Source organism: Stegodyphus dumicola, chromosome 12 (assembly GCF_044657685.1).
Source record: "Stegodyphus dumicola isolate Sdum_Otavi_A_Nest chromosome 12, ASM4465768v1".
NCBI lineage: Eukaryota > Metazoa > Arthropoda > Arachnida > Araneae > Eresidae > Stegodyphus > Stegodyphus dumicola.
Genome location: NC_140779.1, coordinates 10337493 through 10356166, shown reverse-complemented (window position 1 = coordinate 10356166; position 18674 = coordinate 10337493). Strand labels below are relative to the sequence as shown.

At 34.6% G+C, this 18674-nt stretch overlaps 1 protein-coding gene across 2 annotated transcripts in view; it reads right to left on the bottom strand.

The window, feature by feature from the left end:
• Window positions 1-18674, bottom strand: part of LOC118196098 (uncharacterized) — a 787551-nt gene that overhangs the window by 549294 nt on the left and 219583 nt on the right. For both annotated transcript variants that reach the window (XM_085827471.1, XM_085827472.1), the window contains exon 4: window positions 3866-3956. In XM_085827471.1, the coding sequence (XP_085683597.1) occupies window positions 3866-3956 (91 nt within the window). The remainder of the gene's footprint in view (window positions 1-3865; window positions 3957-18674) is intronic.

Genomic DNA, 18674 nt, shown 5'->3' with positions numbered 1-18674 from the left:
ACTAACTCAAATTTAATTTGCAGATTGCTAATTTACCAAATTACTAATTTCGATTAATTTTAATACTGTTACGGTTGATGTATTTATTTAGCTATTTTTAGTAGAACTGTAATTAAAATTGTTTTATTTTCCCGTGCAGTGCAGCGCGCGACGAGTTTTAAGAGAAAGCGAATCCGATCTCATAGCAAATTCTCTACAATCAACAAAAAAAAACTGACTGAACTGAGATTTTTTTCTCCGGCTTTTATAAGGTTTTTAGTCAAGCACAAGAACATCCTGGTATTTTCTCGAGATTTCTGGAAAGCTAAAGAGTGCAATTACGAGATATCTCTTTATTAAATGTTAAATGCGCGTGCTCCTGAATTTTAACTTTTTCGGCTTAGCTTTCTCTTGAAACTCGTTGCGCGCTGTATTGCACGGAGGGGTAAGGAAACAATTTTAATTACAATTCTACTAAAAATAGCTAAATAAATACATAAACCGTAACAATACATTTTAAATTTTATGTCAGTTGCTTATAGATTTTTTGTTTATAGATTACTAATTTATGTCAGTTGCTTACGGATTACTAATTACAATTGAAGATAATATAATTGAAGTTAAGCTGCTGTATACCTTCAGTTTTTTTGGAATTAATATGTAATACTAAAAGCATTTGCTTTTCTTTGCACAGATACAAAAGAATTGCCACGTGCCAAAGTTGGCATGTTTGCTAGTAATTTACCATCACCTTTCTACATCATTGCTATAAATGTACAAAAATGAATATTTGTTGTATTCCTGTTTCGCCTGACGATTAACACAACCATGCAATATAATCAGCGGTGGTGAAATGACTTCGGACATAGTTATTCATTCATTCCCTATACTGAAAGCAACTCCTTTATTAGGTAAGGACGAACAACCATATTATTATGTTTGGACGACCCATAATCATAGTTAGAATCGACCTTGGAATTCTGCATAGAGTGCTCTCTCAAATGCAGCCCTCTTTCGGGAGTCGATAACGATCAAGGACTTTGATTAGTGACGTCATCCACCTACGATCACTTCTTTGTCGGTTCCTCGATTAGGATAATAATAGCCCTCAGTGTAAATGAGGCAAGAGATTCAACAAGGCGTCGAAAGATGATCTAAAGACATATAATAAAAAAATTTTAAAAAATCATTTTATAAAAAAGAAGAAAAAAATCTGAAATGTTTCAGATTTTAAATTACGTTCAAAGGGGCTTTTTTTTAACGTTTTGTGTGTTAGCTTTATTTATTAAATATCATTTTGCACTTAAACTATTAAATTTAGTTCAATAGTTATGTCGCAAAATAATTTTAAAATGAGCCTATCTTTAGAATTTCCGATACACAGTTCGACGCGCTGGAGATTAAAAAGGTTCCCCCCCCCCGTAGAGTGTTGCCATTGCTCGCTTTGAAATGGTTGAGTTTGTTACTCAAAATTTCGTTAAGGTTTACAGAATATGAAATCGATCATAAAACAAATTCCAAATTTGAAATTTGGGCTTAAAAATGCCCATATTCGCAGTAGGATGACGTCATTCAAAATTTGATGGCTCTATGTACCTTTGTTTTATCACAATGCGAGAAATATACATACATTGATGCAGATTTTTCATTATTTAATTTCTTCAAATATAATGCAGGACTCTAACATTTTGTGGCAACAGTTTGAAAGGTGAACCGACATTTATAGGAGTCCTACGCGAAATGCCAAAACGAAAGTAATAGTCCTTCGGGACTCAAATCCCTTTGGACTAAAAAAGCTTTTAGATTAAAAATAGGTTTCAGATTAATAATTAAGCAGTTACATATAGCTCTAATTAATCAGTTAAATATAGCTTTTGAGATTTTATATTACACCCAAAAGGGGCGTTTTTTAAACGTTTTGTGTGCTACTTTTATTTATTTATTAAATACCATGTTCTTCGCATTTAAACCATGAAATTGAATTTAACGCCAATATCGAAAAATAATTTTTAAATGAGCATATCTTTCGAATTTCCGATACACACTCTCGCGCGCCGGAGATAAAAATTCCCCCCCCCCGCCCCAGGTCTTTGTTGCCATTGCTCGCTTGGAAATCTTTGAGTTTTTTAATCAAAAACTCATAAATGCCTTAAAAATATGAAATAGATAATAAGCAACAAATAACGAATTCCAAATTTGGGCTACCAGATGCTCCTATTCGAGTGGAGACGTACGTCATTCAAAATTAGATGGCTCTAGGTACCGTTGTTTTATCACAGTGAGAGAAACGTACATATATTTATACAGATGCTTCATTATTTAATTTCTTTAAATATAATACAGGGTGATAATATTTGGTGGCAGCAATTTAATAAGTCATTCGCCATTTATAGCAACAGCAACAGTTTCAAAGCAATGAAATGAAGAATGGTTTGTTGTTTTAAAATTATCGTTCTCTTCTAATGTCACGGTGCTGCTTGCTTTATCTCTCCCCCCCCAAAAAAAATTATTTTTTTTGTGAGTTAAACTTTGGCTTACTCGTATGGAATGTTGTAGCTGAGACACCAATCGTAACATTAATTTCATTTAAATGCGGGCCCACCAGCGGCAGAGCGGTAAAGTCGCTGAACACTGGTAGTTCGGTCCGAGGTTCGAATCCCGCGAACGGGCTGGCTGCATGGGCGTTTTCGTGGTTTTCCCCATGTGTAACGTGTATACGAGTCAGTTCCCCTTAGGAAGTCCTCCACGAAGGCATCCCTCCCCTTAGACAGATAGCCCTAGTGTGCTTGGCCGTTACTAAATAAAGCAAACCAAACAAACCATTTACGTGATTAGTATTTCATTTACATGATTAGTTTTCTAAATATTTTTCTGATATGATTTGTCAGCGGTTGAGCGTAGCTTCTTCTGTATGTTTGTTCTAGAGTGCGTTTTTTACCGTCTTAATAACTTCAGTTGCTGAATAACTCATTCTCTTCGTAAATGCCACCACTTAGCATTGCATCGCGAATTCTAAACATGTACTGCAATGAAGATTTAAAAAAAATTGTGGTTTTGTTGTTGAATGATGTGTGGCGTAAGTGAAAAAAAAAAAAAAAAAAGATGCTTAATAAACAAAAAGAAAATTTGAAAGGTTTCCGATTTTAAATTACATCCAAAGGGGCTTTTTTTTTTTAAATTTAGTCTGTTACCTTTATTTATTAAATATCACGTTCTTCGCACTTAAACCATAAATTTCAGTTCAAGAGCAATCTCGCAAAATAATTTTAAATTGAAAATATCTTTAGAATTTCCGATACACAGTCTCGCGCGCTGGAGATAAAAATGTTTTTTTTTTTCTCTGCAACGTTACCATGACTCGCTTTAAAATCGTTGAGTTTGCTAGTCACAAATCCGTTAAAGTTTTACAAAATAGCAAATCGATCATAAAACAAATTCCAAATTATGGGCTTTCAGATGCCCATATTCGCAGTAGGATTTCGTCACTCCAAATTAGATGGCTCTAGGTACCGTCGTTTTATCACAATGCGAGAAACACACATACATTGATGCAGATTCTTCGTTATTTAATTTATTCAAATATAATACAGGGCGATAATATTGGGTGGCAAGAGTTTGAAAAGTGAAACGGACATTCAGAGTGACGCAAAATCGCAAAACGAAGACAAAAGTCCTCTCGAGTGCTCAGCGAGAGTGTAAAACACCTTAACAAACCCTTTTGAGTTTCAGTTACCATCTGAAACCTTTCACATTTTTTATATATTCATTTATTTCCAAGTAATATCCCCCCCAAGTACTTCCAATGTTTTCTGCGCTATCGGAGCTTTTATTTGAGCGACTTGCAGGAGGTAACATTTTCTACAGAAGGAAAAGAATCCGGGCTTACCTTTATAATCACCATTTTGCTGAGAGAGCATATTGGTTCTACCCAGTCGAAAAATGACTTGTAGTCTTCTCTTTCCATTGATAACAGTTTTCTGAAAGGAAGTAAAGGAAAAAAAATTCAGTTGTTAAAGAGATGCAGAAGATTACACTCATTAATCTAATTATACCATAAAATATCGTTTTAGAGAAAACGTTTAAAACACGTATGCTTTAAGTAGACAACGTTTCTTATGCTAGTGAATTGGTTTTATTTACACTCATGTCCATAAATTAAGGATAATGCAAAATCAGGCAAAGGAAGAGTTAGAAGCAAAACAAATTTGACTTATTTGTTAAGCTTATTTATTAAACAAAAAGTAAAGAGCAAAAAAGATGCTATATATTTGATATTATTTAAAAAAAATTAGCGTTTTTTTCTCCCTGGAGCAAATTACAAAATAAATAAATAAATAAATAAATAAATAAATAAAAATAAAAAAAAAAAAAAACAAAATCTGAAATGTTTCAGATTTTAAATTACGTCCAAAGGGGCGTTTTTTAACATTTTGTATGTTACCTTTCTTTATTAAATATCATGTTCCTCGCACTTAAGCCATAAGATCCAGTGCAACAGCAATATCGCAAAATAGTTTTAAAACGATCATATCTTTAGAATTTCCGATACAGAGACTCACGCGCTGGAGATAAAAATGTTTTTTCTGCACAACGTTGTAATTGCTCGCTTTGAAATCCTTGAGTTTGTTAATCAAAATTCGTCAAAGTTTTAAAAAATAGGAAATCGATCATAAAACAAATTTCAAATTTCAAATTTGCTCTTCCACATGCTCATATTCGTTGGAGGATTACGTTATTCAAAATTCGATGACTCTATGTACCGTTGTTTTATCACAATACGAGAAATATACATATATTTATGCAGATTTTTCATTATTTAATTTCTTCAAATATAATGCAGGACTCTAACATTTTGTGGCAACAGTTTGAAAAGTGAACCGACATTTATGAGTCCGACGCAAAATGCCAAAACGAAACTAATAGTCCTTCGGGATTCAAATCCCTTTGGACTAAAAAAAAACCTATTTACAAAAAACCAATATTACATGGTTGGTATGATTGTTAATACATTGTATGTCTCACAGACGATGCAATACAGTCCGTACAATGCCTAGGCATGCTGAGTATCATATTATCGATCCGATCTTGGGGGATATTACACCACTCAGAAAGCAATGCTCTCCGAAGTTCCGGTAGACATGTAGGAGGAGGTTGACGGGCTGCAACTCGTCGGCCAACCATGTCCCACACGTGCTCTACTGGATTCAAGTCCGGTGAGAATGCTGGACAGTCCATACGGGTGATGTTTTCTTGGTGGTAACGGGTACCTGGAGCTCTCCATATGAAAGTCCGGCGAGAATCAGACTGCAAGCTGAACCTGGACTCGTCGGAAAACATCACACAAGCCCACTGTTGCGGTGTTCACAATGCATGCTCTCTAATACAGGCTAACCGCAGAAGACAGTGAGTTGCAGTAAGTGGAATGCATCTGACAGGTCTACGAGCATATAGACCAATCTGCCCTAAGTGTCTTTACACGGTCTGCCTTGAAATTGTCGTACCAGTGGCTGAAGAGAGCTGACGAGACAGGTCTGAGGCTGTGCTCCGCCCGTTTCTTTTGGCAGTAACTGCCAAATACACGGTCCTCATTCGGCGTTGTAACTCTGGGAAGACCTGTGCTGTAACGTCTACTCACATTACCATCATCTGGGGATCGTTGCCAAAGACTGGAGATGACACTCTGGGCAATTCCAAGTTCGTCTGATACTTCCAGTTGGGTACGCCCACATTCCAGACGGCCGATAATTCTACCACATAAAAAATCATCCAAATGCGTTCTTTGTGTCATAACTATTCGGTTATTGCACTGAAATGCTTATAAAGCGCCTGCGAACAATTTGACTTCTTTGCCTGTATTCCTTATATATCACTCTCTTACACTCTCGTCATTGTGACGTACCATTGGTGTCATCCGGTTACTTCCTGAAATTTGCATATGATTCTTGAAGATGTGTGTAGTGATTTTACAGGTGATATATTTATTTTAGAGTTCGATTTCCGCGTAACTTCGAATTATCCTTAATTTATGGGCATGAGTGTACTTTTCACTTGCTTCGTTTTTTCAGTCAGACTATTGATTGTAGCATAATGCATTTCGCCTAGGCCCAGCAGCGGCCGAGAGGTAAAGTCTCTGAACACTGGTAGTTCGATCCCGTGGTTTGAATTTCACGAACGGGCTGGGTGCATGGGAGTTTTAGGGACTATCCCCTGTGTAACGTGTTAATACGAGCCAGTTTCCTTTAAAAAGTCTTCCACGAAGGCATCCCTCCCTCCCGCATAGAGCCTTAAGGCGGAATACGTAAATAATAATAGTAATAATAAGATGCATTTCGACTGAATAGCATCTCGGCGTGTATTCGAGAGATTCAGGTTCGAGTCTCGGCGAGGACACTTCTCATTTTTCACATATCTTGTTCCAAAATAACCTAATAACTCTACAATATGTACACCCATATATAAAAAAAAATTCAATTCTTAATTGAGGGTATTTATCTTTCGACAAGCGCGAAAAAATCTTAATCGAATCTGTACCTTCAAATATTTGAATAAGACTGCTATCACATCGTAAAATTAATAAACTCCATTTGTAGAATTTTCTGACGCGTTACTTACGCTTGTTTTTAATGGCAATGAAAATAATGCAAAATTAAATTCAAATTCATTAAAAATCTTAAACCTTAGTTTTGTCAGACTAATTAATTTCAGGTTAATGCCAATTAACTTATGCGAAATGTATTCAGGGACTATACATGTAGCCCGCGGGCTACCAGTTTGAAATCACTAAGCTTATAAACCTTTTCAATCTGACTGAAGTAAGAACTTCGAAAAGTTGAAAGAATCAAAATTGAAGATAAAGAAACACTTCGCGGAAAAGGAAAAATACAAGCAAAAACGCATAAATTTTTACTTTGTAATAACAGGATCTTGAAAAGTAGCAGTTCATTGGAGACGATAAGCGAAGCACGTAACTGCGACGGAGTAGGCATTCCAGAATTAAATGAAACGAAACCTTTTTATTAGCTGTGAAAATGGAATATAATTACATAAAATCAAACCTCAGAAACCAAAATGAAAGCGAACTGATGGCCATGGCAGTTAAAAATTAAGTGTACTGCATTTTTTTTTCTTATTGCTTAGAAGTCAAACATCAGCATCTATTATAATTGAATCCGAAGAAATGTCGACATCAAAGTTTAAGACAATGTTTTACTCTTCTGTCGGTTAAAAAGACTGTCTTCAGAAAAACAAAAATGAGTTTTCTAAAGTAAATTAACGGACGCCTTTACTGAAACAAGTTTTTGTAACCACATTCCTGTTTTAATTATATAATTGAAGCTGAAACATATCCCTGCCAGACACGCCTTAACACCTATAACTTCTTCTTTCCCTTGTAAATTCACTAATTTGAGAAACTGAAAGAAGAATATTACTATTACAAATTTTCTATTGAGTTCTCTATTTTTAGTAGAATTGTGATTAAAATTGTTTCATTTCCCCATGCAATGCAGAGCGTGACAGATTTTAAGAGAAAGCTTTGCCGAAAAAGCCAAAATACAGGAACACGTGCATTTAATAAACAAATATGTCGTAATTTATATTTAAATTGAATGAATGCAATTGTGTGTTAGCTGTAACTGTAATTCTACACGTTTTTCTTTCCAGAAACCTCGAGAAAATACCAGAAGCTTCTCGTTGACTGATTAAAAAGCTTATAAAAGCCGGAGAAAAACTTCTCAGTTCAGCTGTTTTAGTGAGCTGTAGTTGTTTACTTAGCTGCTGTAATTCTGAGCTCGTATTAGCTTTCTCTGCGTTTTGAATTGTGTTCTATTTAACGTTTTAGTTGTTTAAAATATAACTACTGTGGGATACTGTGATATTGTGCAAATATCTGTGAGAAAATTTTCAGAATTTCGTTTTATTTCTTGGGATAAGAATAAGTTTTATTATCGTTTCATCGGACTTGTGCATTCAATCTATTACGAACCTGCAACGATATTAATCAATAACAGTTACGGGCGGTAACGGAGATGACACAAGTTCGTGAAACTTACATGTTCTTTCCAAGATAAAATTTCAAATTATGTATATTATGTAGCCAAATAATTACACTGTCTAAGAATTTTACGCCTTAGGATGGTTGCTTATGTGAGGAAAGCTAGACATGCAGTAAATTATAGTAGAACTCGGCAAGTAACATGTTAATTCTCGTAAGAAATAAAAACTCCCTCTCACTACGACCTCTCGTGGTATAGCGGTCAATAAGTATTGACGTTATGTACGTACAGTCAATACGTATATGGTGTGGTGTGGTGTATTTAATTATGGCAAAGCACACTAGGGCTATCTGCCTAAGGGTAGGGATGCCTTCGTGGAGGACTTTCTAAGGGAAACTGGCTCGTATACACGTTACACATGGGGAAAACCACGAAAACGCCCATGCAGCCAGCCCGTTCGCGGGATTCGAACCTCGGACCGAACTACCAGTGTTCAGCGATTTTACCGCTCGGCCTCTGGTGGGCTCTCAATACGTATATGAAAAGTGTCCGACGTAAAAAAGAAAGAATATATTTTTTCTCCAAAATTACCTTTATTTTTCGACATAGTAGCTTTTTAAATCTATATACTTCTTCCAGCATCCTTTTAACCCGCACAGATAATATGTGGAATCTTTCTCTGTAAAGTCCCCTCATTTAACGAAAATCTTTGTCCTCCAAGTGCTTCTTTTAACTTTGAGAACAAAAAAAGTCACTTGGTGCCGAGTCTGGTGAATAGGGCGGGTGTTCAAGCAGTCGTAATCTTCGAATTTTCGGCATGGAAATCGCTGAGGTGTGAGATGGAGCATCGTCTTGGTGAAACAAAATCGTTTTCTTTTGCGTATGTGGTCGTTTTTCCGCAATTTCTGTCTTCAGCTTGACAAGTAACGTTGCATAGTATGCTCCGGTAATGGTTTTTTCCTTCTTAAGATAACCTATTGAGACAGTCCTATGGTGTCACAGAGAACTCTTGCCATTACTTTCCCAGCACAAGGAACAGTTTTTGTCATTTTTGGAGCCGATTTTCCCTTTGCAGTCCACTGTTTTGGTTCAGTAAAAGTACAGGAACACGAGCATTTAATAAACAGATATCTCGTAATTTATATTTAAATTGAATAAATGCAATTGTGTGTTAGCTGTAACTGTAATTCTAAGCGTTTTGCTTTCCAGAAACCTCGAGAAAATACCAGAAGCTTCTCGCTGACTGATTAAAAAAACTTATAAAAACCGGAGAAAAACATCTCAGTTCAGTTGTTTTAGTGAGCTATAGTTCCTTACTCAGCTACAATTTTAACTGTGTTTTTGTTTTTGGGCTGTAATGATGAATCCAGGTTCCATCTGCAGTGATTCGTAGTCGGAAGAATTCCGATTTATTGCGCCAACAGAACGGTGCAAATGTTGATTCGGACACGTTTACGGTCCATAGTGAGCAAAAATGGCAACCAATTGTATTTTCAGCTCGCGCATTTCTAAATCTTGGTTCAATGTGTGGCAAATGCGTTTTTTGGACATGCCAATAGCTCTGCTATCTCTCTGATCTTGATTGGATGCAACGTTTGGTGGATCCAGCAACATTTGGTGGATTTTAACGATGTTTTCGTCAGTGGTTGCTGTTTTTAACCGTGTTGCACGTTTACCGTCATCCAAGCTGGCACGCCCACGTTTCAGCTGGCCCAAATTTCACAGTAGTAAATGATGGTGCAGAGTCCCCGTACACTGTGTCCAACTCCTCTTTGATCCGAGTAGACGTATTACCTTTCAAAAACGGGTATCTAATGGCAGCACCATACTCAATTTTGTTTTCCAATTTTGCAAAAACAGTCACATCAAATCACAAAAGTAATTGCCAGTTAAAAGATTCGCGTTCCAAATACCTGGAATTTTGATTGTGATGCCCAAACAAGTTCCCCTCACTTCGGCTGATTTGAGCTGCCATTTACGTACTGAGGTCGGACACTTTTCAACAAAAGATAATATAATATTATCTTTGTTGTTGCCAAGTTTAGTTTCTCTAGATTGGCAACAAGAAGAAATGTTAACAAAAAGTTCGCTTTGATGTTGTAGCACTAACGTCTTCTTTTATTATTGTGAATTAAACCAATCAGCCCTCGTATATCAGTCCCGTAATCTGAAGATCCAAGCTTGATTTTAGGCAATGATAAAGCGAATATTTCAAGAAACACCGTTCCAAAGCTCCTGTCTTTTGATATTTGGACGTGGAATGTTTACACGTAAGGCTTTAAAAAGATAACCGATGACACTAAAAATTCTTAGGCAAATACATTTTCTCCGTCGTAATCAGGTAGGGGGTGGAATTTATAACGGTTAGCCGTTTTTACCGATTCTGTTAAAGACAGACACAAAATTTAAAAAATGCTGAGAATGCTTTCAGAAATTCCCAATTAGACGATGAATTTTTCATTACACACCAAACGTAAATGACGTGCCTTCTAATGAAAGCTGACATATACGAGTAACAGTGGAGCAGTTCTAGTTTAAACGAAATTTCCTTTCCTAGCGTTGAGAAAAACGGGCAGAGTTCCTAAGTTATAATATAATTACAACATCCTGAACTCTAACTCACTTATTTCTTTTGTTTTTCCCCTAGAAATGGAGTGACAAATTTTCCTTGATAAAAGGATTAAGAAACTTGATGAGATTTGCAGTAACATGTTTTTGCATTACTTTGAATTTCACGAGATTACACAGAAAGATGTTAAGGATTATTTTAAGAATATTTTACGCTTTATAAAGGGAAAGAAAATATCATACTGCCAGTATTTTTAACGTGAGTAAAATCTAACGTGATCGTTTTATTTACCTGTTTAGCTAGAACTTCAGCTAGAAGTTAGCTAGAACTTCATAAACCTCTTGCGCTGGAGTACCATTGCATTATTTGATTTAACAAACGGTTATAGCACCGTCCGATAAACTATGTTGATAAAAAAATAAACCAGATGCAAAATGTTTATAGCTTGTCCGATAAACAATGTTGATAAAAAATAAACCAGATGCAAAATGTTTATAGCTTGTCCGATAAACTATGTTGATAAAAAATAAACCAGATGCAAAATGTTTATAGCTTGTCCGATAAACTATGTTGATAAAAAATAAACCAGATGCAAATTGTTTATAGCTTGTCCGATAAACTATGTTGATAAAAAATAAACCAGATGCAAAATGTTTATAGCTTGTCCGATAAACTATGTTGATAAAAAATAAACCAGATGCAAAATGTTTATAGCTTGTCCGATAAACTATGTTGACAAAAAATAAACCAGATGCAAAATGTTTATAGCTTGTCCGATAAATTATGTTGATAAAAAATAAACCAGTTTCCTAAAAGCATGAAAAAATGTTTATAGCTTGTCCGATAAACTATGTTGATAAAAAATAAACCAGATGCAAAATATTTATAGCTTGTCCGATAAACTATGTTGATAAAAAATAAACCAGATGCAAAATGTTTATAGCTTGTCCGATAAACTATGTTGACAAAAAATAAACCAGATGCAAAATGTTTATAGCTTGTCCGATAAACTATGTTGATAAAAAATAAACCAGATGCAAAATGTTTATAGCTTGTCCGATAAACTATGTTGACAAAAAATAAACCAGATGCAAAATGTTTATAGCTTGTCCGATAAACTATGTTGATAAAAAATAAACCAGATGCAAAATGTTTATAGCTTGTCCGATAAACTATGTTGATAAAAAATAAACCAGATGCAAAATGTTTATAGCTTGTCCGATAAACTATGTTGATAAAAAAATAAACCAGATGCAAAATGTTTATAACTTGTCCGATAAACTATGTTGACAAAAAATAAACCAGATGCAAAATGTTTATAGCTTGTCCGATAAACTATGTTGATAAAAAATAAACCAGATGCAAAATGTTTATAGCTTGTCCGATAAACTATGTTGATAAAAAATAAACCAGATGCAAAATGTTTATAGCTTGTCCGATAAACTATGTTGATAAAAAATAAACCAGATGCAAAATGTTTATAGCTTGTCTGATAAACTATGTTGATAAAAAATAAACCAGATGCAAAATGTTTATAGCTTGTCCGATAAACTATGTTGATAAAAAATAAATCAGATGCAAAATGTTTATAGCTTGTCCGATAAACTATGTTGATAAAAAATAAACCAGATGCAAAATGTTTATAGCTTGTCCGATAAACTATGTTGATAAAAAATAAACCAGATGCAAAATGTTTATAGCTTATATAAGTTAAATATGGTAGCTAGGTGTTAAAAAAATTTCAGATCTGCATTTCTACACCGACACCAATGCTACTCCCAGACTGCTTTTAGGAAACTTTTAATTCAAGTACACCTGACAAAAAAAGGTTCTATATCTCCCGTTCTACTGGACGGATTATCAAAATTTAACTTTTTCCCATGTCTGGAAAGCACGATTTAGGATATATATTAGATTTATATATAAAGCATTGTTTTTCGGATTTCAATTGCAATGCTTCATCTTCTTCATTGAGATACAATTCTACTAACTTTATATAAGGAGATAAATACTCAATATTCCATTAGTAAATAAAATGTTCTAACATACGTATTCAGACGCGAAATCGAATTTTTTTTTTAAATGACATACTTAGTTTTTGCTACATTTCGATTCTACAACTCAAATTATGCCAAAGTGCCAAGTTTTGTAAAAATCGCATGAGTAGTTTTTAAAACGTTAGGTCTCAAAATTTTAGCTCCTCCGCGTTAATTGAATTTGGTATATATTTATTAATATCTCTTTTTTCATTAAACGTATTTTATTCTTTCTTTCGCATTTCGAAATTAAGATTCATTCCAAATAAAATTCTCCCATTTTTTATGATTTATTTTTTAAAATATTTTATTTTTACATAATTTTTATAAATTTTTCGAAACCAAATTTGAATTATAACCTGTAAAATACTACCAGCATCTTAAAGTAGATGTATTTCTAAGCATATCAGCAAAGAATTAAGAATTTTTTACTCAAAACTTAAGATATACGTCAATTTTAATTTTGGCGCGTTTTGAAGTTTGGCATATTCGTTTTGAGCGATAATAACGCCAAATGTGCTTTACGCACTTCGTTAAAATTACTTAAAAGTATGAAAGATGCACTTTTTTCCCCGCTCATGCACGAAGAGAAAAGGGAAAGGAAAATAGGTTGCTATAAATCAAGAATTTCCCTACGTGAACCGTAGAATCGAAAATATGGAAAAAGGAAATGCTATTTTGTGTAAAACGTCCGATTTTGGGCTTAAACCTAATATATATCCTAAGTCACGCTTTCGAGAAATAGAAAGCGGAAGTTAAATTTCGATAATCGATCCAGTAGAAGGGGAGATATAGAATCGTCCCACTTTCTTTTTGTGCAAGGTGTATGTCTAATGTCCTTAAGATTCAGCATGAATACCTCTTACGTATTTAAAACAATGATTTCTCATTTCTAATTGCGCTCAGGAAGTAATAAGGATAAGTTGCAAAATCTGGCGAGTATGAAGGATGATGAACCACTATGAATTTAATTTCTGGCCGAACTGTTGAATCTTCAGGGCTGTGTCGCAATTATTTATCATTCTTTCGTTGCTGAGGTTTCTGCAATAATATTCGCTCTCATCTAATCAAAAGCATCATAATAAAATTCCTCATTGACTTTTTAATTCAGAGAGATCGATGCACAATCCCTTTCAGATCGAAACACTATCTAGCTAGTCTTGGGACTTTGTAGCAGTTTCCTCTACAATTAATATTATCTTTGTTGTTGCGAAGTTTAGTTTCTCTAGATTGGCAACAAGAAGAAATGTTAACAACAGAAAAGCTCGCTTTGATGTTCTAGCACTAACGTCTTCTTTTATTATTGTGAATTAAATATGCTTAATGGAATTATTTATTATTGTGAATTAAATATGCTGGAATTATCATTTAAACGATTAAATTATCCCATATATGGACTCAGCACAGCGTCTACAATATCTGGTGACCCGGGCGTGATAGTTTGTGCACAAACATTGCCCGATGAAAACCTGTTGTATTTTAGGTTGTTAATGTGCAGTCAATCAGACTTGTTGGACACAGATGTTCATAAAAGAACTACACACTGTTGTAGACATGTGAGGTTTCCAGCACATTACAAAGATTAATAACATACTATTCATTATTGTTATTTTATATATTTGTTACATTTATATATATAAACTTCCTTCTCAAATTTATATATATTGCAGGTACACTGAAAGTTTTGTTATTGTTATTCAACATTGTACAGTGTATCGTAACTATGTTGTTACTGGAAAAGAAATGATGCAGGAGTTCCCTCTACATATAATATTATCTTTGCTGTTACGAAATTTAGTTTCCCTACATTGGCAACAAGAAGAAATGTAAACAAAAAAGAAGTTCGCTTTGATGCCAATGATCATTGGTTATCCGGATACAACAGGCATTTAGCATTTAAAATATTGCTTTTAACTATATTTGAAGTTCTGTCCGACACCGCTGGCGTTATTTAAATGTTTAACCCTTACCGAACACTACCTTTTAAAGTTAGAGTTTTGGATAAAAAAAAGATGAAGGCAGTCTATTTAGGCTTAGAGGAGTACACAAGTAAAATTTTGTGAAGATAGCACTTATCGTTTAATTCTGTGGGTGTGCCCCTCAATCAGTATATATCCCTTCTGTGCATATACACTGATTGAATAGAGCTTCGAAAAGAGTGCTGAAACGAGCATTGTTGTCAATGGATTGACCGATGAGATGCGGAGAAACAAAGAATACAGACTTTCAGTTCTCCTAGATGATCGGTGAGCCCGGTCTGGGCACACCTAGGGTTCGCCGTTTGATTTTAGGCAAGATTTCAAGGTAAAAATTTAAAACTAATATAGAATAAGGAGATTAGCATACAGCCAAAAAAATAACATAGAAATTTCTTTTCAAAAAATTCCTTTTATACCCTAAAAAATACCTGGAAGATTTATTTAAAAAATGAGGGTCTTAAAAAACTAAGCATGGCTAAAATATATAGACTAGTTTGTGTTCAGCTGCCATCTACTATAGATAAAGAAGGTTTAGAGTAATCTATAGTAACCTATAATTCCTTTTTCAATCAATTTTTCTGTGAGTACAGAAGGAAATTTTTAGGTGTGTCCACACTGGACACACTGTGCCGCAAAGGGTTATATATATTCCATATTGCTGTACATAACTAAAAGGCAGATATGTAAGAATTTTACATAAAAATGACATTTTACCTTTTAATCATAGCATGCAGAAAGTTTTTGTATAGATTTATATAAAAAGTTTGAGATTAAAATAAGTACATTTTACGAAAAATGCAGTGAAAAGGTAACTGGAGATTGATGCAAATTTTTTACCAAAAAATGTGCATTTATACACAGTAAAGTGGAGAAGACAGGATTAAGTTTTTACCAGTCATTCGCATATGCAAAGAAAACATAGGGAAGATTTAGGTCAATTACTATCAAATATATACGTTTTTGTACCGTAAAATACGGGAAATATATACGTTAATTTCTATCAAATATATACGTTTTTGTACCGTAAAATACGGGGAATATCTACCTTAATTTTTACCTAATATATACGTTTATTTACAGTAAAAAATCGAGGAAATTTACGTAAATTTTTACTAAATATATACGCATACGTGAAGCAAAAAATTGAGATTTACGTATATGCTATAAATATACGTAAATTTTTACTAAAAATATACGTAAATCCCTGAAATTTACGTATATTATACGTAAAAATTGCGAATGAACAGCAGTCTCTCGCGTAAATATACCTAAATTTTACGTAAAATTTACGTATAGTATAACGTAAAAATATACGTAAATATATAGTAATTGCCACTGGACACTTTTTGTGATATTTTCACGTTCAACTTGAACGTTTTTTATACGAAAGGCCATTCGTAAATTGCACGTATTTTTCTCGTGCAATTTACGAATGCATGCTGCCTGGGTAAGAGAGTGATCACACCGAAAAGGCGAATCCATGGACGAGTGCCGCCATTAGCGACCAGAAGTGTCTTTTGAGCTGTTGTAGGGGGAAGTTGAAGATTTAAGCTTCAGAAACAATTAAAAATTTGCCATTTTGGTTTGGGATGAATGGTTCTTTGATTTTTGACAGTATGTTCAATAGTTGGATCTTACTTTACAAGTTCTCTTATATGGTGGTATTCTTAATTGTGCATTTTCTTCGCTTTGGTATTGTAGCACTAACGTCTTCTTTTATTACTGTGAATCAAATATGCTTAATCCATTCTAGAATTAGCATTTAAGTAATTATCCCATGTATTCACTCAGCGTCCACAACAACTTCACTATGAGGCCTGTCGCTTCGAATCAAAGTATTAGTTATTACACATACGAATACCGTAAACAGCATTAAAAACAAATCGCAAAAAAAAAAGAAGATATTTATGAAATATAAAAGACATAATATAATTTTGATTTACATATGCATGACGTATACCGAGCGTAAGTATTAAATTTGTTCACCATCCTTCGCATTTTGCACTATTCTGTTGTGCTTTTGTATATGCAATTTCCCGACTAAAATGCACAAAAAGGGTTTTCAACTTTCAGTATTGAAGTTTTATTCCTTTGTAGGGTTTATATTTATTTTAACTAACATTTATTTTAAGTTTAAACTATCTTTCCTGTCAAGCCTTACTTTCCCCTGGAATTGCCAGAGTATGTAAATTTTAGTAGAACGCGCAAAGTATTCAAATTGTCAGCGGAAGTAATTTGAGTTAAATACAGTGGATGGACAGAAATATGGAAACACCTTGTGAAATGCATGTTTGAAAACTGTTATGTGAGGTTGTCATTGCATTATGTCAGAGTTAACAGACTTCGAACGTGGGCAAATTGTTGCAGCACGTATGGTAGGTGCTTCCGTAAGCAAGGTAGCCGAGGTGTTTAGTGTTTCAAGAAGTACTGTATCGAAGATTTATTCCGGATATTTGAAAAGCGGAAAAACATCATCTGCTAAATCACACCGCGGACGAAAGTGTGTCCTGAATGATCGTGACAGACGATCATTAAGGGCAATTGTGACGAAAAATAAGAAGACCACAGCTGCAAAAGTTACTGCTGAAATGAATGTTGTGTTACCGAACCCTGCGAGTACCAAAACAATTAGAAGGGAGCTTCATAAACAGGGAATTGCTGGCCGTGCCGCAATTGAGAAGCCACTGACCAGTGATGCTAATGCCCGTAACAGGAAAAGGTGGTGTTTAAGTCATAAAGCCTGGACTATAGAGCAGTGGAAGCGAGTAAAATGGTCTGACGAGTCTTCTTTCACATTGTTTCCCACTTCAGGCCGAGTTTACGTCTGGAGAACGCCATCTCAAGCCTATAATACAGACTGCTTGTTGCCAAGAGTGAAACATGGCGGGGGTTTTGTTATGGTTTGGGCAGCCATATCGCGGTTCTCTGCTAGCCCCATGATAACTGTGTCAGGGCACATGACTGCCACAACTTATGTGAACATTTTGGCCGATCAAGTTCATCCCATGGTACAAACTTTGTTCCCCGATGGTGATGGTGTCTTCCAAGACGACATAGCCCCTGTTCACACAGCTCACATTGTCCAGGACTGGTTTTCTGAGCACGAGGATGAGTTGTCTCATCTCCCCTGGCCACCACAGTCACCAGACTTGAATATTATCGAACCTTTGTGGTCTACATTGGAACGGAAAGTGCGTTCTCGTTATCCACCTCCAACATCGTTATCTGAAATTGCCACGTTTTGCAGGAAGAATGGTATAATATTCCCTTGGCAAACATACAGGAACTGTATTTATTCATCCCGAGAAGACTGCAAGCTGTTTGGATGCCAACGGGTTTCCTACACCATATTAAGCAAAGAAACATGTTTTTTTAAAGGTGTTTCCATATGTTTGTCCAACCCCTGTACCCGATGCCAGTTACGTTACTCTCAGTGTAACGTAACTGGCATGGGGTATTTCCGTTAGTGATATCTAAACATCAGATTTTTACAATGAGAGGTCTTCAATTTCAATAAAACCGACGTACCCATTTACTAGGCGTTTATTGATAGTACAAACTTCCGTGTTTTAATAACAGAACACAGCAATTCAGCTTTAGCTCAAACTAAACTGTATCATAACAAAGTGAAATTTAATGATGTTAAATAATCGATATTTTTTACTTTGGTATTAAGCATGATCGATACCAAATTAAATCATCGATCATTATACTTTTTAAGGTTAATTTTTCAAATGCTAAAATTATTTTAATTACGCAAATTTACCTCAAAGGCTTTTCGTACAAATCTTCGATTATTATACTTTTTAGGGTTAATTTTTCAAATGCTAAAATTATTTTAATTACGCAAATTTACCTCAAAGGCTTTTCGTACAAATCTTCGATTATTATACTTTTTAGGGTTAATTTTTCAAATGCTAAAATTATTTTAATGACGCAAATTTACCTCTAAGGCTTTTCGTACAAATCTTCGATTATTATACTTTTTAAGGTTAATTTTTCAAATGCTAAAATTATTTTAATTACGCAAATTTACCTCAAAGGCTTTTCGTACAAATCTTCGATTATTATACTTTTTAAGGTTAATTTTTCAAATGCTAAAATTATTTTAATGACG